At 42.2% G+C, this 21815-nt stretch overlaps 1 protein-coding gene across 1 annotated transcript in view; it reads right to left on the bottom strand.

Moving 5' to 3' along the window:
- Nucleotides 1-18937, bottom strand: part of efhd1 (EF-hand domain family, member D1) — a 36056-nt gene extending 17119 nt beyond the window's left edge. The window contains exon 1 of the mRNA XM_077611402.1: nucleotides 18527-18937. Within this exon, the coding sequence (XP_077467528.1) occupies nucleotides 18527-18810 (284 nt within the window). The 5' untranslated portion in view covers nucleotides 18811-18937. The remainder of the gene's footprint in view (nucleotides 1-18526) is intronic.
- Nucleotides 18938-21815: the final 2878 nt, after the last annotated feature.

Raw genomic sequence — 21815 nt, 5'->3', positions numbered from 1 at the left:
CTTCAGATCCCGTGACAAGGCACTCTACAGCGCCAACCTGAAGAGGCATTAAGGCTGCTAAAGCAGAATACAGGGGGAAGATAGAAGGGCAACTTGACGACCCCCGAACCATGTGGCAGAGCATATGGACCCTCACCAAATGCAAGAACCGAGCTGCCACTCCTGCGGACTCAGATGCGGCATTGGCAGAGGACCTAAACAACTTTTTTGCCCGCTTCGAGTCCCAAGCCCACCACCCTGTCTCACCCCATCAACCTCGAGTACATCCCACATACAGCTCAGGAAGAAGTCCCGCCCCACTGATGGTGGAGGTAGTGGATATGAGACGTATGCTCCGATCAGTCAACCCCCGGAAGGCCACAGGACCGGACAGAATACCAGGAAATGTACTTAAGGCCTGTGCTGACCTGTCTTCACGGACATTTTTAACCTTTCACTGGAACAAGCCTCCGTCCCAACCTGTCTGAAATCGGCCACCATCAAATCAATCAAAAGCCTTTATTGTCATCATACACAGCTGCGTATAACAAAATTGGTGGTGCTACTCCACAAATGTGTTTTCCCAGTAAAAAAACATAAATAAGAAATATTAAAATATAATACTCAAATACTCCCATATAATGCTCCCAACTACCTCTTTGTAATGTCTTTTGTTCAGTGTTTTTTCCCCTTAGCCTGTTATCTCTCGTTGGCGGAGCGATCGTTGATTCAAGACTACTTCTCGTTGGCAAGTGGTCGTGCATTATCCTGTTGTGAGGACATTTTGACCTCGATATTGACTGAAAGTCATTGTGGAGGCGGGGCAAACAGAGCCAACCTGGCCGGGAGAAATGTAAAACAAAATTAGAATTAAGTTTAGTGTAAGGTTAGATTAAATTTATTTTTGAGTGTCTGCATCATAATCCAAGTTCATTTAAATTTGTTTGTTATATTATGATTCACCGGTGCAAAAAGTCACCCCGCTCGAACCCCCGCCCCTTCTATGTCCCTCTCTCTCTACCCTCCGCGTAATCCGTCTAATTTTAGTCCTATTAAACACATTTTAGTAATATTAAACCATTAGTTATGTGTTACTTTGTTAATAGATGGCGAATTAGAAGAAATAAAAAAAAATCCAATCCAATATCCGGTTTTGGGTGTTTTTTCAGAGGGTTGGAACAAATTTGTTTTTAGTTCATTTCAATGGGAAACGTTCATTCGAGTTACGAGAATATCAACATGCGAGCTCAGTCCCGGAACGAATTAAGCTCGTATCTCGAAGTACCACTGTATATAGTTCGCAGTCTAGCTCTGAATGCTCTGTTGACGCCAACATCTAGAGGCAGGAGTTCTTTTGTAAATCCACCCTAGTGAATGAAGGCAGCTGTCAATTGGTTGACAAAAGAACTATATATCCCAGTAGTCACTGCGCACTACTTTTTCTACGGGGAAAATAGAGTCGGGGGCTGTTTGCCGTAGTTGCGAGCTGTTGCGGCTCAATATTGATCCATATACAATATATAAATATATATATAGTTCACAGTCTAGCTTTGAATGCTCTGTTGATGCCAATCTGGCGGCTGGAGTTCCTCTTACCGTGGATGCGAGACCTGTAGAGGATGGTGTAGCCTATCTACTGATTTATTTTATTTTATCGTGATAACAATTTTAATATTGGTCCATATATAAGGCGCCCTGTCTATTTTGGAGAAAATTTAAGACTTTTAAATGTGCCGTATAGTTGTGAAAATACAGTAATATAAAAATGCAAGATAAGATTGGAAGATAAAATGACAGTCACTTGGCAATTGCTTGTTCATATTGTATCAGTTTTTGGAAGTATAGAAACATTGTTGTCATAGAAACTTGACACTGATTCATCGGACTTTGCCCAAAGTTTGGTCGTTGTCATGGAGACTTGACACTGATTAATCACTTTGCCCAGAGTTTGGTTGTTGTCACGGAGACTTGACACTGAATAATCAGACTTCGCCCAAAGTTTGGTTGTTGTCATAGAAACTATACTATACTCTGTTTTCCTATCTAAAGACTGACCCACTCGTCATTCGGAGAGAGTTGCAAGGACAACAGACTGAGTGGTTCACAGCTGTATGAGCTCTCTCCCCATCCTGCAGTCTGGTAATAAATCTATTTCCTTTAAATTGATCTCACTCTTTCTTAACCTGCGCCTGAAGTTGTATTACAGATCTATCATACTTTGGTGCCAAAACCCGGGACCCAACATGCCAACAATTGCCAGAGTGGCGAGGGAGCACGACAAAGGGAAAAATAAAGACTGTCGACAGCATCCTCCATCCCTCCATTGAAAGGGCCAACCCGACGGACGTTCCCTCGCCGCTCCGGTGATCTGGTGACGGGTTCCCGAACTAAGGCAGGTTCGGAACGAGAAAGATCGTGAGTTCACCCTTTGATTTCTGTCTCCGTGAATTGTGATAATTTGAATAAGTATTATTACTGCGGTAGTATTGAATGTTTGAGGTCTGGGACCAACTTGTGTAGAATATAAATGTTCGAGGTCTGGGACCTACGTACGTAGAACATAAATGTTCAAGGTCTGGGACCCACGTACATAGAACAGAAATATTCGAGGTCTGGGACCAACGTAAGTAGAACAAGAATAGAGTCAGGGACTCCGCTAAGAGACGAAGTCAGGGACTTATCTTGGTGTTCAGAAATATTGGTTGAATCACAAAGTATTGAGATCAATTTTGGGAAATTTAGACTAGAATTGTTGTTTAAACTATTAAGTAAGTGATTGTGGGTCAGAAAGCGACAAGGGAGGTAGGTTTGTTGCCAGACTGCAAAATGGAAATCGGACAAGTGTAACGCCCCCCCCCCCCACTCACTCACTCAGTCACTCACTCAGTCACTCATTCAGTCAATCTGAATTTGTGAATTAGACTTTAAGTATTAAGAATTGTTTGTTAATGATATCAAACATAAAAATATCGCAGAAATGGCATTCATCCAAATTATTAAGTAAATTGTACCTGGCTGGTTTAGATAAAATAATTGATTCAGGATAGGCATGATTTCCCTAGGACGGAAGAGGCATGGAATGTTTTCAGTGCACGGAAAAGTCCCTGTTTTGTCCTGAGCGGGTGAAATATGCTTTGTCGTGGGTCATATTAATTATTAGAATATTAATGATATACAGATTGCATAAGCATCGAACAATTGATGTCAACCAAATGACATTGACCTATTTCCTTTGAGAATGATTATTGCTGATAGGACAGCAAATTTGCAGACCACTGATGTCTGATTAGGAGTGTGAGCGTGAATGTTTGTATGTCTTTTTGTGTTTCTGATTGGCTGGCCACCAAGATATAATCAATCGATCAGATATCAAGGTGTTAAAGGATTTAGAAATTTGAAATCGATTTCTGAAATCGCCAATAAGCCCTTTTTCAGGGATGGCGGCAAAGGATTTGGAAATTTGAAATCGCCAATAAGCCCTTTTTAGGGATGGCAACGACAAATTATGAAATATATATATATATTTCGTCAAATGAAATGTGTGTATATATATATATATATATATATATATATATACACACACACACATACACACACACACATTTCGTCAAATGAAATTTTTGATGAAAATGCAGCAGCAGTACTCTGGAGGAACAAATAATCTACTCTGCGAAATGGGGAATTTGGGACCACAGAAGAAAAAAAAACAAAGACATTGATTCATAGTGATAATGGCACTTAAATTGTGTTAACAAAATAATTGACAGGATTGGTAAAAGGTTCCATATTTCGTTATGAAATCACTGCGCCTACATAACGAGGTCAACCGGAAAACAACATATGAAAATCGTATTTGGTAGACCATACAAATTGCCATTATTCACTGCACGATTGGAACTGGATGATGAGGCTAATTTGGCTAACTACATAAAAAGAAAATCTTTAAAGAAACGCATTGAATTAGGGTTAGAAGAAGGAGACTGCTTCTCAACAGGAAACAGACTGGACCAACGGTGGTGCCAGGAGCCTGGGTGCTCTACCTGCAGTGTAAAGAAGAAGCACTAGCACGACCTAAAGTGGGAACGTCCATATCAAGTGTTGCTGACCAACCAGCAGACATGAAAATAGCCGAGAGGGGGATGTGGATCCACCTTTTGCACTGGAAGAAGGTTCTCTCAGTTGAAACGTTTGGGGAGACAGGTGAGATAAACTTTCTGGCGTAATAAAACGAAACGGCAACCACTCCAATTTGATTGGAAAGATTATTGCTCAGCGAGCAATGCCAAAAAACCATAGGGAAATATTTTATATTGTCTCCATATGCAAAAAAGGTGAAAGCGTTTGAATTGAGACTAAACCTTCTTACAAAGTTTTAAAATAAACGACCAGAAAAAGAGAAGCTACAATGGGAAACAGGAGCCACTCAACACAAGAACGGCCTCTATGCAGTAGAAAAAAGCCATATGTCCCACGATCACTGTTTGAAGTGATTGCCAAATTGAGCCATGGGAGGAGCCATGTCTCAAGAGGAGGGATAGTATATCCCAGAGGTCTCCAAACATACTTTAATTTTTTTTGCAGAAACTGTCTCACCTGCTGTAGACAACTCTCAAGGCAAAGAATGACCCAAGCGCGGAACAAGGCAAACAGGGACATATCCCTTCGAGGTTCTGAACATGGATTTCATCAAACTGAACCAAAGTGGCAGATACAAGTACTGTCTTGTACCAAGTGGGTTAAAATATGCCCATCCAAGAAAGCTGAAGAGAAAGGAGAAGCAGATTCTCTCACTCACTGGTTATGTAAAATGTTCCAAGAAAGAACTGTGATAAATGCAAATGATCTGCCGACATCTTCTCTGCCTCCCACACAAGAGGTCCTGTCCCCAGGCGACCTGGTACTCGTCAAGGTGATAAAAAGAAAGTGCTGGTCATCTCCACGTTGGGACAGGACCTCACCGTGTGATTTTGACCGCTAACTTCACCAAGTTGGGCACCACCGTCAAAGCTGATGAACAAGTGTTGGAGCTCACGACCATGATCCAGTGTGGGGGTCGGATGTCCCCCTCGAACACAGACACTGGTCAGTCTCCTCCAAAATCCTGATGGCTCTGTTCCCCTGGTTCTCGTCAAGGAACAGCAGAGAACACCCTACGTCTGGAAACCATTGACTCCAGATCCCAGGCCTATGTCAACGCATCAGTCCGACTACAACAAGGCCGGGAAGTCTAAATCACCGCCGTCAAAATCGAAGGAAGAGACACCTGGATACATCAGTGCCACTGTGGACAAGTACAAGAATGAAGTGGTTGGTCATAGTCATCACCGCTCTGTGTTCCACCACATGGGGGACCTCCCGGAACCTTGGTGCACAGCCGCTGGAGGAGAGTGCCCCTCTAGCTGATTCCGGAGGCGGTCAGGGGTCCTCCAGATCTGCAGCCCGTCGGCCAGGACGCCCATCGTCGTCCAGGTCCCGTTGATCACCCCACAGCTTGCTCACTTGGGGATACAGGGGACCGACTACAAGAGATACGGTTCCACAACGAGGATGGCTTGACTGGTTCCTCTCGGGCTCATGGAGACAGACTCTTTTGAAAGCCCTAGTACCGTTCGTAAATGTTATTTCTCTCGTGCTTGTTATCCTAACCTGTTGTTTGCCCTGCTTCTCAGCTTTGATCAAATGTACCATTGTTGCCACAGTCGAACGTACCATGATTGTCAGTTTGATTTGTCGGTGTAAACTCCAGTTCGAAGTAATTTGTGAAGAATTTTGTTCAAAAGTAGTGTCGCTAACAAATGAGGTTCCGATATGTTTATTCTCACAATAGGAAGGAATTTTAAGATATGCTGACTCACTATTTGCAATTGCTTGTTAGTATTGCATCAGTTTGGTGTGAGTAATGAAAAATGTCGAGTCATGTTGAGACATCAGATCTGCAGTTGTTTGGGCGTATCAGCCCACACCCTGTTTCTGTCATTGTCTCTGTGCAGCACCATGTTTTTTATTACATATAAATAGACGCACAAACTGTTAGTTCGGAGAGAGTTGCGGCGAATAGGCTGTGCGTTCGCACCCGTTCGAGCTCTCCCCATCTTGCAGTCTGGTAATAAACTGATCTCCCTGAAATTGGTCTCCCTCTTTCTTAACCTGCTCCTGAAGTTGTTTTACAGAGATCCAACAACTGTCCTATAGACCTTTCCCTTCATTGTCACCTTTAAAAAACAAACCTGATACTACCAGCTTTTCCAGCCTGCCTGCACATGATTTTTCACTTTTCCACATTCTCCATCAGCCTGCAATGTTGGCCCAACGTACAGTGGTACCTCGACATACAATCTTAATCCGTTCCGGGACTTAGATCGTATGACGAGATTCTCGTAACTCGAGCGGAAGTTTCCCATTGAAATGAATGGGAAACAAATTAATTCGTTCCAGCCCTCTGAAAAAAACACCAAAAACAGGATATTTGATTGGAAAAAATGTTTTATTTCTTATAATTCACCATATATTGAAAAAGTAATAAATAACGAGTGGTTTGATAGTAATAGTGTGTTTAATAGGAGTAAAATTAGACACATTTCGCGGAGGGTAGAGACAGCAGCATACACGGAGGCGGGGGGGGGGGGTGTTCGGGGGGACTTTATCTACGGCAACAATGCACTCGTAAACGAACAAACAAATTTAAATTAATTTGGATAACTATATACAGACACTCAACGTTTAAAGAAAACTTAATTCTAAATTTGTTGTAATCTTTTTTACCTTAGGTAGTTCTACGGGTTGGCACAACCTGGCCGCTCCGCCAAAGTCTTCAAAACGAACGCATCAAGAGTTGTTTGTTTTTGTCTACCCTTCAAAATATTTCGATAATGTCGCATACAAATGTCATCACAATACGATAATGCGCGACCACTTGCCAGTTTGTCAGGGTGAGTCTTTTCTATAAAATCCGAAACCTCTTGCCACTTCGCGAGCATGTCTTTAATATCTTTTGTAGCCAGGGGCCCCGCCTCCTCCACCACCTCAGCGCTACTGAGTTCCGGCAACAAATGTTCACTCTCCTGTAGGTCGATTAAATCCTGTGTCATGAGTTCTTCGTGGTGCTCGGCGATTAGGTTATTCACATCTGCCTCATCAACCTCCAGCCCCAAGGAATTTCCAAGCGACATGATATCATCCACGAGTTCATCATGTGCAGCAGCTGCTGTTCCAAAGTCACTTTCAGCGGAAGCTGGCCACAATTTTTTCCATACTGAATTAAGAGTTCGTTGTGTGACGCCCTGCCATGCATGGTTAATAATTTTCAGGCAATGGACAATATTAAAGTGCTCTTTCCAAAATTCACAAAGGGTTAGCTCTGTCATCTGTCACATCGAAGCATTTCTTGAATAAATACTTCGTGTACAATTTCTTAAAATTTGAAATCACTTGTTGGTCCATGGGCTGGAGGAGTGACGTGGTGTTGGGCAGTAGATAGAGCACCTTGATGAATTTATATTCATCCACAATTTCCTCTTCGAGACCAGGAGGATGACACGGGGCATTGTCGAGGACCAGGAGACATTTCATTGGCAGGCTTTTCTCTGTCAAATACGTTTTGACTGCCGGACCAAAGCACAGATTAACCCATTCTGTGAATAAATGACGCGTAATCCAAGCTTTCGAATTAGCTCGCCACATCACTTGTAGGTTTTCTTTGTTGATGTTGTGTCTCTTGAAGGCACGCGGGTTCTCCGCATTGTACACCAGTAGCGGCTTAATTTTACAGTCACCGCTGGCATTAGCACACAACGCTAGCGTTAAGCGGTCTTTCATAGGTTTGTGTCCCGGTAATGCCTTCTCTTCTGCCACGATGAATGTCCGCCTGGGATGGGGGATATGGTTGACGTATTCCTCTCGTATTGCCGAGCGAGCTCGGTAACACGTACCCCATGCTCATGTTTTTCAATTATTTCGCGTTTCATGTCCATTGTCAACGGTCGCCTTTTCTTAGCAAAACTTTGCAGATCCATAGTAATATTGTTTACCTCGTATGTAAATGTAGACCAAGTGGGGGGAAAAACGGGTGTGGAAATGCCAAGTCCGCCCACCAGTGCTCGTAGACATATTTTATACACGAAAGAGATGCAAAAAAAGACAGTGCCATGGCCACCTGGCTTGGTCGCATCAAGAAATTTTGACCGCATCACGGGCGAATTATTCGATCGAAATTTCCCTCGTAAGACGAGAATATTGTATGAAGAGCGGTCGTATGACGAGGTACCACTGTACTTGAAGTCCTTTACATCTACTCCTTGTATCTTCACTGTTTCCTCTGGGACTTTCTCTTTCACACGTGTTGCTTTACTCTTGCTCACCTTCAATCCACTCATTTATACAGCAAATATCCACTTCTCTAAATTATCTTCTACCTGCTACCTCATCTTACTGCAGCTCACAAGATAATCTGTAAACATCATATTTCACTAATGGACACTTCAATTCAGTAATACAACTATCTACACGTCCTGAACTACTCTGACCATACTTCTCTGCTACTACAGATTTCCTTATGCAGTACTACAGTTCCTCTCTAGGTACCATGTTATACACATTCTCAAGATCTAAAAAGACACAATGCAGGTCCTCTTGACTTTCCATGGAATTCTCCATTGCTAGCCTCATCACAAATATTGCAACCCTTGGTGTTCTTCCTTGGAATAAAGCCATGTATCCACGGCAACACACTCGTAACCGAACAAACAAATTTAAATTAACTTGGATTTATATATATATATATATATATATATATATATATATATATATATATATATATATATATATATATACAGACACTCAAACATACGTTTAATGTAACTTTACACAAAACTGAATTCTAATTTTGTTTTAATTTTTTGTTCTTTGTGTTGACTCCACCCGGAGGTTCAGCGGTTTTTTTAAAACGAACGCATCACGAGTCGTTTGTTTTTGCCTTCCCTTCAAAATATTTCGAAAATGACGCGCACAAATGTCCTCACAATACAATTACGCGCGACCACTTGCCAGCTTGTCAGGGTGCCTCTTTACTACAAAATCAGAACTCTTGCCACTTCGCTAGCATGTCTTTGATACCCTTTGTAGCCAGGCGGCCCCCCTCGTCCACCTACTCCTCGCTACGGAGTTACGGCAACACCTCCAAATGTTCACTCTCCTGGAGCTCGATTAAATCCTGTGTCATCAGTTCTTCATGGTGCTCGGCGATTAGATCATTCACATCTGCCTCATTTACCTCCAGCCCCAAGGAATTTCCAAGTGACACGATATCATCCATGACAACGAGCAAGCTCTGTGACATGGGAAAATGCAAGCTCCGCCCAGTGCTCGTAGATATCTGTTATACACGAAAGAGATGCGGCAGAAAAGTGCGCTGCAATGATAAACAGCCTCATGTCATGGCCACCTGGCTTTCTCGCATCTCAAATGTTTTCTCGTATCTAGAGCTAATTATTTGCTCGAAATTTTCCTTGTATCTCGAGCATCTCGTAGGTAGAGCTGCCCGTATGTAGAGGTACCACTGTACAAGGTTTAGACTTGAAAAAATAATTAAATAAGAGTTTTCAAGCCTGTGTTAAGTGTGAAAATATATTCAACTCACAAAATTAGAATATAGGAATAAGTGAGACCTAATATCAGGAGACTGAATAAAGCCCTAGACTCTATCGAAATTATTATTATGAATTAGTAGCATTAATATAGTAGGCACTGATATATTTAAACGTAGATATATTTGGACTATAAAGTAATTAAAAATGGTCTTTATAACATCAGAGCCTTGTTATCAACACACAATGCTCTCCCATGCAAACAGTTTGCCTGGGTGAATGGCCAGATTTTGGCTTGGGTGGATGGGCTGCTGTAGATTTTAAAGTTCAAATTTGTTATTGAATTTAATTCATTCCCCACAGGGTGACATTTGGTAAAATCTTTCAACTGGAGAAAGATAATGAATACATATAATATATAAGTGTAATTTTGGATTATGTGTTGACAAAATCAGCCTTCCAAATTCAATGGTGACAAAAGAGAGAATAGTTGTTTGCTAAGATTTAAAACTAAGAGCAAAATTATAATTTAGAATAATTTAATGTATGTCAATTTGAATGTTCGGAGCGTATCCCAGATGTTTTATCAATACCATGGAGATCAGCCAAAGCAAAATTACATTTCTAAATCACCAAAGAGGGAAATGTTTTGTGAATGTTATGCTAAATTGGACGTAACTACAGTCACACCTCTACTTACAAATGCCTCTAGGTACGAAATTATTAAGGTTATGAAATATTTTTATATGCAAAGGAGTACCTCAAGATACGAAAAAGATCCAACTTACGAAATCCCCCCCAAAAGTAAATTTCCTTATCCGTAATTTTATTTTGAAAATATTGTTGCAGATGCATTGTTTGAACCGGAGAACTGCGCTACATTCCACTTTGCTCCCATTGGCTGTCTCACAACAACCACTATCCATGTTTTAAGATTGTCTGTTACATACCTGTCAACCTCGGCTAAATGTTCCCCTTATTAAGCGAGAAAAAAAGTACAAATGCGACGCGGTATTTACACGCACATACATAGGGCACACGTTCATTCATTCATTTTCTGAACCGCTTTATCCTCACTATAAACATCTAAAATTTACAACAAAATGCACGGCTTTATGACGCGACGGTCAGAGGGGAATGCACGTGCGCATATCATGCCTTGTCCACTAAAAGCTCCCCTTATTAATGATTGCAATTCCCTTAAGCGATAAAAACCTACAAATGCAACGTGGCACATTTTCACACACACACACGTCACCAGTGGCGGGCCGTGCATTTCACATCTACGCCTTCATTATTGCTACTTCTGAATCAATCCACCCCTCAATAACTATTTTATGGCTATGAAACCTTTACTGCAGCGACAGCTGCGACACATAAAAAGCATCAATAATAACCTCATACAATTAAAATATTATTTAGGAATAGAACTACATTTCACTCAACAAAAATCCTTTTTGTTTGTACACAAAAACCCTCCTTTCTTTCCTCCTTTTCTATCGCCATCGAAGCTAATGCTGAAAGTCGAGCCTGTCCTGTCGTATTTCTGGCATAGTAAGTTTTTATACGATTTAAGGCTGAAAACGTCTGTTCCCAGTTGTGACAGGCTTGCTTTCTTCGGAGTTGGCCGACCTTTCTTAATGATGTGCAGCGTTTCTTGAAAAGTCCGTCTGGAAAATGGCTTTGACAGTAAATCTGCAACCATATCAATTTCTTCTCCTCCTTCAGCCATTGTGGGTTGACAAAACCGCTATTAAATCAACACAACAATATACAGACGCTCCCCTACTTACGAACATTCAACTTACGAACAACGGTACATACGAACATGTCTGCAAATTGCGTTTAGGTCGAAAAATGTTCCTAAGTCCAATTTTGTATTTTTTTTCCGAGTAGTGCTTCTTTCCGCCGCTAATACCGACGCCTGGCGCTGTGAGAGCTCAGCTCACCCAGCATCTACCTTCTTCTTCGTTGCAATGCGGAAGTGCGTGAATGTATCTCCAGTGTGCACAGAACCTTTTTCATTTGTATCATTAAATATCTCATGCATCCATTATTGAATATGGTTGGTAAAAAGCTAAAGGCTTCTATTGAGGGAGTTGCAAGGAAGAGGCAAGCCATTTCATTTGAAACGAGTGGCAATAATAACGAAGCTTGATGCGCGTGAGAGTGGTGAGCGTTGCACATTCAACACCATTTATAAACAGAAAGATCGAGCAGCAGGACCCAAATATTGAACATTGCACAAAGTTTGCAAATCAGTTGAATGATGCCATACAGTGCTACCACATCATTTATGATGAAAAAAAGAAGAAAACTGTGCAATCGTCATTAGATCGCTTCTTTCGGCCAGTTTCTAATACATAAATCTCTCTCTCTATACAGTACTGTACATATTCTCTCCATTTTATTAAATGTTTTTTTCAGTACAAACCAATGCGTGTTACTTATACAAGCCTTAAACATACAAATGCACTTATATAAACCTTCAATATACTTATATAGGCCTTAAACATAAATTATAATACAAAATATAGCACTGAATCAACTTACAAACAAATTCAACTTATGAACAATCGCTCGGAACCTAACTCGTTCGTAAGTAGGGGAGCGTCTGTATTTGCTTGTGCCGCTCGCTCCAGGTGCAGTTTGGTAGCTCTGGCTAGTCCACTCTATCACTAGCCAATCATAGTTTGTGAAAGCGATGACGTATCCCTATGCCTGCGAGAAGGCCTCGGTGTCGCCAACTAGAAATCTGATTGGTTAAGGCAACAGTTTTATGGACGCTTATTTTATGCTACAGGGCCTGCAGAACTGATTGTGAAGGCCTCCAGGTAGATTTCTGACCCTGGCAACAAATAATGGCTGAAATGTGATTGGATAAATGCTTAATATGAAAATGCACATCTGGAAGCAGCGCAACTAGGGGAAAAGCAATGAAAGGAAACTGACAGACAATATGGAATTATTTAATTCCATATTTAAGTATTCATGGGCAAAAAATAGTAATTAACATCAGTCTGTGATTCAGATATTTTTAAGGGTGAGCACTACACTGCTACGGACATAATTCCTGGTTCTGCTCACGTTACTTCCTTTTCGTTCGTTATCTTACAGTCGCCAGGATTTAATTCCATAACAGCAGAATGCCAAATTACAAGATTCCGTAACTATCACTTATTTAGGTCTTTTTCCGAGTAAACGCAGCTCATGGAGAAGCACCACCAATTTCGTCACACGCAGTTTCTGGGGGTGATGACAAGTAGGCTTTTTTGTTGTTGATAATGACGACAGGGCCTATGTCCGATTATTATTATTATTATGAAATAAAACACAATTTCGCTTAGATTTTTTTTCTTTTTATTTCTTGTTCGAAAGTGACAACTATTCCAGTAATATTACCATCGTGATTTTTAGAAAATATATATTTCGACATTAGAAGCAATTTGGCCCCCACAACATCTTAAACTTCTGGTAAGAAAATCAATCATCAGGTTCTCATCAAGATAGACTTTTCTTTTTTCAAAATGATAATTTGATATTTTGCATTTACAAAGGCAGGCATATTAACTTCCTTATGATATTGACCCTAATAATGTGCTTTTGATTCATCCAGTATCTCAGAAATACCACGTGATTTTTCCTTAAAATTTTCCCTTCAAAGTAACACTTTTGTACTCCCTATTAAAACCCTGAATATGGAGGTGAAAATTGTGAATCAGCGGGCGGCTTATACATGAGAAATTGGAAAATTCCATAATTTTAAGGCAATTTTAAGGGTGTGGCTTATACTTGGGGTGGCTTATAAGTAAATACGATAATTTTCGTTAGTGTCATTCTATTGTCTTGGAATCAATTGAATTCTTTGTCATTGTACATAAATACATATACATACTTTGTATATTGTACTTTGCACAACAAGATGCATTCCAGGTACAGCCCAACCGGAGTTATGACATACTACAGTAATCCCTCGATTATCGCAGTTAAGGTAGACCAGACATGGCCACGGTAAACAAAAAAACGCGAAGTAGGGTCACCCCTATTTAAAAATTTATATATATATATATATATATATACATAAAAATGGGAAAATCCACGCTGAAATTCAGCACTGAAGTAAAACAAAATTTTAAAATAATAATAATAATATAAATATATTTACATATATATATATATATATATATATATATATATATATATATGTAAATATATTTATATTATTATTATTATTTTAAAATTTTGTTTTACTTCAGTGCTGAATTTCAGCGTGGATTTTCCCATTTTTATGAACTTTTAAAAATGTATTTTTTTTTTTACTTCAGTGCTGAGTTCTAATAGCAAGCGGAGGACAGGGGAATGGCTTCCGCTTGAGTTTCAGCATGGATTTTCACATTTTTATGAACTTACAAAAAAATGTAATTAACAAAAAAACATTTCCCGAGAAAAAAAACACGATGTAGTGAAACTGCGACAGTTGAAGTCGCGATATTCGACTGATTGTTGTACATACATTTACAATACAGCCAGGCTGCCTGCCGATTCGCCATTGGCGGTGCTCCTGAATCATTGTTAAAGTGAAACAATGGGTTAGGATGGGTGAAAAAGATGTGGCCTTGCACTTCCCTTTTAAGGAAGAGGAATGATAGATATGGAAAATAAGAACATTAAAAACATGAAAATCTGCACACTCGACTGCACAAGAAGACACACTGACACCATATAAGGTATGGATAGGGTTGGACGAGGGGATCTGTCCCGAGAGATTAGATTAGAATGTTCCAAAAAAACGTCCAGGACTATCATAAAGAAACTAAGATAATAGAACAATGACTGCCTCCCACACGCGGACAGGTGGAGTGGAGTCGTAAAGGTCGTGAAAACATTAAAGTAAATGTAAGTTACAAAAAAAAAATTAAATCTGGCCTGTCGCATCATTGTGTGGCCTGAAAAAAGTAAATGAGTGCCGACTTTGTTTTAATAATAATAATCGGACATAGACATTTTATGATCAAATTCAAATGAAGATTATAGATGTATGAGAATATTTACTGTTTTGCCTTTTTTAAATTAATAATTCAAATTTTTAATCCAAAATTATATATATTTTTCTTTTTGTGTTGGTTTTAGTTCAAGAGGCATTTTTTAAAATCTGTTTTAGATCTATAACAAATCGAATATTCTGGGATTTTGATAAAGTTCTTTTAATCATTTTTTTAAATATCTAAATATATCTAAAATGTTTCCTCTTTTCCCTTTTATTTTACACTGTGAATAAACAGATTTTTAAAAATGCAATAATTTCCTTTTTATACAAACAACAACGTTAAAACACATGATAGATTCAATATTTGTCCTCTTATAATTAAAACAATTTCCAAAATACACTACAAGAGAATATTTACTATTTAGAGGCTTAGAGGATATTTGTTCCAATATGAATGTCTAAAAATGATCTATTGATCAGCACGATCGAGAAAGCTGAAAATTTATCGATTAATTTTGGCAGCCTAACTGAAAGACGTACCCAGCCCTGCGGATGAAAGCAAAACTACGACGTGGCCCGCGACAAAGAGTGAGTTCAACAGCCTTGCAATAATGGAAGGACAGTTCTGATTGGTGCACATTTGGTTAATTTGTGTAAATACTTCAGCAGGAAAAGAAAAACAAATCTAGTTCTCAATCTTAACAAGGAAGCAATGATCATAATAGAATATGACCTAATATACCCTATTTTCACACCTTTAGGGCTCACTCAAGTCTAAAATTTTCTCTAAAATGGTCGATGCGCCCAATCGGTCGGTGCGTGTATGTACACTAAACTAAATTTTTGTATGGCCCTGACCGCTTAAGTGACTGGTTTTATTTCTTGCCCGCACGCTACTTATTGTGATCAACCCAGCGGACGTTCACCCTAAAAATAGCCTCCATGCGCATTCCAAGCATTACGGTAAATCCATTCAAAAAATCCCAGGGGAGTGGCAAGGCATTTAACTTCCGTGTGCTTGCAGCGCTTTTAACCCTCAAAATCACTCAATACTGAAAGAAACAGCATATTAGTGCTATGCGGAGGAAATGCCTGGTGTGAATGACAACACAATGCAGGTGTGAACGCTTGGAAAATGGACTGAAGCCATGGATTAAACACAATTTAACAGCTTTGCTAACGGATTGCTAACAGATTGCTAACGGATGGCCAACATTGTAGTTCAACATTATCAAACTTAGTTTTGCTCGTGCGGTCTTTAAAAAACCACGCTAGTGCCAAGCCTAACATAGGTACGCTAGCGGCTAGCATAACATAGGTACGCTAGCAGCTAGCATGACATAGGTACGCTAGCGGCTAGCATGACATAGGTACGCTAGCAGCTAGCATGACATAGGTACGCTAGCGGCTAGCATGACATAGGTACACTAGCGGCTAGCATAACATATGCTAACCTAGCGCCTTTTTGGACGAGGCGTCCAATGTATTGACAAAAAACTGAAAATATACCCGCAAATGAAACTGCGCCCTATCACACGGTCATGTAAAAGAATGACCCTAACTCTAAGGGAGGTCACTAATTTTAGCCGCTTGTATCTAGTCCTTTCGGTCACCACCCACAGTTCCTGACCATAGATGAGGGTGGGAACGTAGATCGACTGGTATATAGAGCCTCACCTTTTTGCTTAGCTCTTTCACCACGATGAACTGATGCAGAGTCCACATCACTGCAGACGTTCTACGGATCCACCTATCGATCTCCCGCTCCATTTGTCCCTCACTTGTGAGCAAGACCCTAAGATACTTAAACTCCTCCACCTGGGGGAGGGACCTGATCCCTGAAGGCATGCCACCTTTTTCCGACTGAGGACCATGGTCTCAGATTTGGAGGTGCTGATTCACATCCCGCCCGCTTCACACATGGTTGTGAATCGTTGCAGCAAGAGCTGGAGATCACTGCCTGATGAAGCCAACACAACCATATCATCTGCAAAAAGCAAAGATGCAATACAAAGGCCACCAAACCGGACCCCCTCAACGCCACGGCTGTGCCTAGACATTCTGTCCATAAAAGTTATGAACAGAATTGGTGAAATAGGGCAGCCCTGGCAGAGTCCAACCCCCACTGGAAACGGATCTGACTTACTGCCAGCTACGAGGACCAGACTCTGACAGCCGTCATATAGGGACCAGACTCTGACAGCCGTCATATAGGGACCAGACCCTACGCATCAGGGTTTCCAGATCCCCATACTCCTGGAGTACCCCCTACAAGACTCCCTGGGGAAAATGGTCAAATGCCTTCTCCGTGTCCACAAAGCATGTAGACTGGTTGAGTGAACCAGAGTGGGGCCCCAGTGACCCGCATCCGGGCGAGGAAATACGGTGTTAAACAATGTTTCTCATCATAAGAGGTCTTCTGAGCTATTCTTTGTCTTTTCCCTCACCTCAGACCAGTTTACCATGGGTGACCCTACCAGGGACACGAGGCCCCAGACAACATAGCTCCAAGGATCACTGGGACACACACACCCCACCACAATAAGGTGATGACTCATCGGGGGGGGATCGAAGACAATCTGCAAAAGAAATAAACACAGTGGCTCCTGTCTGGTGATCACGTGCTCACACCGACTGGAAAGATTCAGGTGCCTCCGGTACGTTTGCTCTGTGAAAGGATCCTCCACGCATTGGATGCAGTTTCCTTATAGAGCCTCATCCACGGGTTTAAAAAATGTTGCATATCAAATGCCCTGGACGGCAAGGAAGATGACGTGCTATGGGAGGAGCCTGAGGATGGGAGTGAGGACAGTGACGCTGAGCACAGCAAGGAAGGCGATGTTTGTGAAGAGTAATGTTCTGACATGACCGATCTCAGCGACTCTCAAGTTTAAATCAGTTTGCATTATTTTATTGCAATGTTTTTCCGTATTCACATTGGTTTCAAGACTCTTGAATATGTTGTTATAATTTGTTTCAGATGTACTGTAATTATTTTCTGTATAAAAATTAAATTTGGTTTTCAAAAAGTCTTTGTTAATTAGAGTCTGGAAAAAGAGGGGTCATTTTATATTCGGGCCGATACGATTGCCCGAAGAAAACAGGAAAAGGCAAGATGACGTCTTTCTTCTACAGTGAAATTTTGCTTCTTCTTGGGTTGGGTGGCTCTCAGCGCCGAAGAAGAGGTGGCCTGACTTCCGCCGTTTTTCATCTCCTGTCTTCCACTTGCGAGTTTCAGCGTGAATTTTGACATTTTTGATTTGGATACTTAATATAAAACACTGATGTACTAAAACCGAGAAATGGTGAAGGATGACAGTATATTATTCTGCTGTCCACTTTTGGTCACAATCTAGCCATCGGTTCTTCTTTTTGGGTGGATATTGAGAGTGAAAAGAGGAACCTGCTAAGTCATAGGCTGATTTTTTCAAATGTTAAGAACCCAACTGATCCTTACTATCTCTAAGCAGTTATTTTCCTAAATTACCCAAAACACTTATTCCCTGCATAGCAAGAGTGTGGCGAAATTAACCTCCTTAATTCCGTTGTTTAAACGGGAGACAGGTTTATTCCTTACATTATATTTATTGAGTGGTTTTATTGGTTTTGTATGTTAGTTGGTTTGTATTTTTTTCCACTAGCCATCAAGATTACTTTGGCCAGAAAAATAATTGTATATTGACAGGTTGACAGCAACAGCAATATTGCTAAACGAAAATACAAGGAGTAGCCTAATGTTGTAAGTCCAGACTGAAGAGACAAGGCTCCATCTAGGCTCCACTTGAACAGGCCTGCACCTTCCAAATGAGGAATTAATTTAATGAACGAGCCGAGTGATTTCACTAGGGTTTTCGCGTCAGCATTGTCATCCTATTCTTCACAAATTCCCACGGCTCAATTCACACGACAGTACAACACTTCGTGTTTGTTGACAAATGATAGGAATGCAGGCTCATACTTGAATCGGTGTCCTACTTACCTTTTAAACATCACCTCCATGTCTTTAATCTGCTTCCGGGAGAACTCCTTAAATTCAGTGTAGGGATTGAAAACGCGACTAGCCCGAGGTGGCGCGTTACCCTCGTTGATGTCCAGCCGTCGATTTAGTTTAGCAGAAAGCTCGGACGAAGTATCGCCACAAGCGGCCTCTGATTCTTGGTAATTGGCCGGGACGCAGTTCTCCTCCAGCTCTGACCTCGGCTCAGTCTCTTCATAGGTGGCAAGTCGTGATTGTAGCTTCTTGGCAAGCTCTTCAGACGCCATTCTGTGGAGGACGCTGCTCACGGTGACTGTCAAACCTTGGAAGAACGTAGTCTTCTGGGATCCGCTTGTAGTTCTACTTCTAGATCCCGCATTAAACAGGCTAGATGTCTGAAGGCAAAGTTGAATTGTAACTGAATTGCGGCCATTTTGCGTCGGACGGCTTTTTCCCCGTCATTAAAATACTTTTAGCTCCCTGAGTTCTTGACGGGTTTACAAATGGCTGGGTTTATATAAAAATATATTGGATTGGATTGGATAACTTTATTCATCCCGTATTCGGGAAATTTCGTTGTTCCAGTGGCCAGAGGGTGAGGATGCAGGAATAGGAAAGGCATTTTAGATATAAATAGATAGGTAATAAGTAGGTCAAGAAATAAATACATGAATAAATATATAATTAAATAAGCGTGTTGCTTAGCACATATATACATACATACATACATACATACAAATAAATGTACATGCATGCATACGGTAGGTCTTAACACACAGCCATTTTTTTGTTAAAGAGCCTGACAGCTGATGGGAGGAAGGATCTGCGGAAGCGCTCCTTCCTGCAATGAGGGTGCCGCAGTCTATTGCTAAAGGAGCTTCGGAGGGACTCCACAGACTCATGCAGGGGGTGGGAGGTGCTGTCCATGATGGACATCATCCTGGTCAGCATCTTCCGCTCTCCCACTTCCTCCACAGAGTCCAAAGGACAGCCCAGAACAGAGCTGGCCCTCCTGACCAGCTTATTCAGCCTGTTCCTGTCCCTCTCCGTGCTCCCGCATCCCCAACAAAGCACTGCATAAAACACTGTAGATGCCACCACAGTGTCGTAGAAAGTCCTCAGCAGTGTCCTGCACACTCCAAACGACCGTAGACTCCTCAGTAGGTAGAGGCGGCTCTGGCCCCTTTTGTACAGGGCATCTGTGTTTGTGGACCAGTCTAGTTTGTTGTTGAGGTGAACACCCAGGTACTTAAAATTCTCCACGATTTCAATGTCTGTACCCTGGATGTTCACCTGAGTGGTCTGTTGAGGATTCCTCCGAAAATCGATGACCATTTCCTTTGTCTTACTGGTGTTGATGTAGAGGTGGTTTTGCCTACACCAGTCAACAAAGGCTGTGATGACTCCCCTGTACTCCAGGTCGTTCCCGTCCGTCACTCGTCCAACAATAGCGGTGTCGTCAGAGAACTTCTGGAGGTGGCAGGTGTCTGTATTATGTTTAAAGTCCGATGTGTAGAGGGAGAAGAGGAGTGGAGAGAGCACTGTGCCTTGTGGGGCCCCCGTGCTGCAAGCTACCACATCAGACGTACAGTCCTGGAGTCTCACATATTGTGGTCTGTCAGTGAGGAAGTCGATGATCCATGCGGCTAGGTGGTTCCTTACTCCAGCCTCTTCCAGTTTCCCTCTCAGTAGAACCGGCTGAATGGTGTTGAACGCACTGGAGAGGTCAAAAAACATCATTCTCAGCGTGCTTCCCGCGTTCTCCAGGTGTGAAAGAGACCTGTGCATCAGGTAGGTGGTAGCATCTTCCACACCAATGCCTGGACGATAGGCGAACTGCAGAGGGTCCAGCTCTGCATTCATCAGGGGGCTGAGGTGATTGAGGATGATTCTCTCCAATGTCTTGATCAGGTGAGAGGTTAATGCTACCGGCCTGAAGTGGTTTGGCTCCCTGGGGTACGCCGTCTTAGGAACTGGGACCACGCAGGAAGTTTTCCACAAGTTGGGGACCTTCTGCAGACTGAGGCTGAGGTTGAAAATATGCAGAATCACTATACCAAGCTGATCCGCACACTCTCTCAGTAGTCTGGAGCTGAGGCCGTCTGGACCGGTAGCCTTCCTTGCCTCGATCTTCTTGAGCTGTTTTATCACCTGATCGACAGTAATGCAGAGACCGGTGGAAGGGGGGGAGGAAGAGGAGGAGGAGAACGAGGGGGGAGCGTTGCTTCTGGTCTGGGGGGTCAGGGGAGTGGGGGCAGGACTGAATCTGTTAAAGAACTGATTCAGTTCATTGGCCCACTCCCTGCCGCCAGACTCCGGGTCTCTCTCGCTGTTGCCTCCATGGCCCGAAATAGTCCTCAAGCTCCTCCAGACCTCTTTGGTGTTGCCTCTCTGGAGTTGGTTCTCCAGCTTCCTCCTGTAGATGGTCTTACCCTTCCTTATCTCTCTCTTCAGCTCCTTCTGGACCATTTTGAGGCTCTCTTTCTCCCCAGACCTAAAAGCCCTCTTCTTCTTGTTCAGGAGGGCCCTTAGATCCCTGGTGACCCACAGCTTATTGTTGGAGAAACAACGGACCTTCTTGGAGGGTACAATGTTCTCAACACAGAAGTTAATATAATCTGTGATGCAGTGGGTCAAGCTGTCAATGTCATTACCATGTGAATTGCACAGCACCTCCCAGTCAGTGGTCTCAAAACAGTCCCTCAGTACCATGCTGGTCTCCTCGGTCCATCTTTGTATGATCCTCGTGGTAGGTTTTATTTTCCTCACCATAGGGATGTAGGTGGGGATCAGATGGACCAGGTTGTGGTCTGAGCGGCCCAGTGGGGGGAGGGGGACTGAGCTGTATGCCTCCTTTGTGTTGGCATACAGCAGGTCCAGAGTTTTTTGTTCCCTGGTGTGGCACTTCACAAACTGAGTGAAGGTGGGGAGAGTAGAAGCCAAGGGAGCATGGTTAAAATCACCAGATATAAGAAGGAGAGACTGGGGGTGTGACGTTTGCAGCCGGGACACAGTGGCGTGAAGCAGCTCGCGGGCGACTGTCGCATCGGCCGAGGGACATATATAACGTGCGAGAACTCCCGGGGGATGTAAAACGGCCTGATGCTAACAGCTACTAGCTCGATATCTCGAGTGCAGAGTCGCTCCTTCACAGTAATGTGCCCGGGGCTGCACCATCTACTATTAATAAAAACAGCTAGTCCCCCCCCTTTCTTCCTACCGCTCTCCTCAGCATCTCTGTCCGCCCTCACCAGCTGAAAACCGTCCAAGGAGACGAGAGAGTCCGGAATTA

This window comes from Stigmatopora argus, chromosome 10, assembly GCF_051989625.1.
Source record: "Stigmatopora argus isolate UIUO_Sarg chromosome 10, RoL_Sarg_1.0, whole genome shotgun sequence".
NCBI classification, from domain to species: domain Eukaryota; kingdom Metazoa; phylum Chordata; class Actinopteri; order Syngnathiformes; family Syngnathidae; genus Stigmatopora; species Stigmatopora argus.
This window is presented reverse-complemented; position numbering and strand designations above follow the sequence as displayed.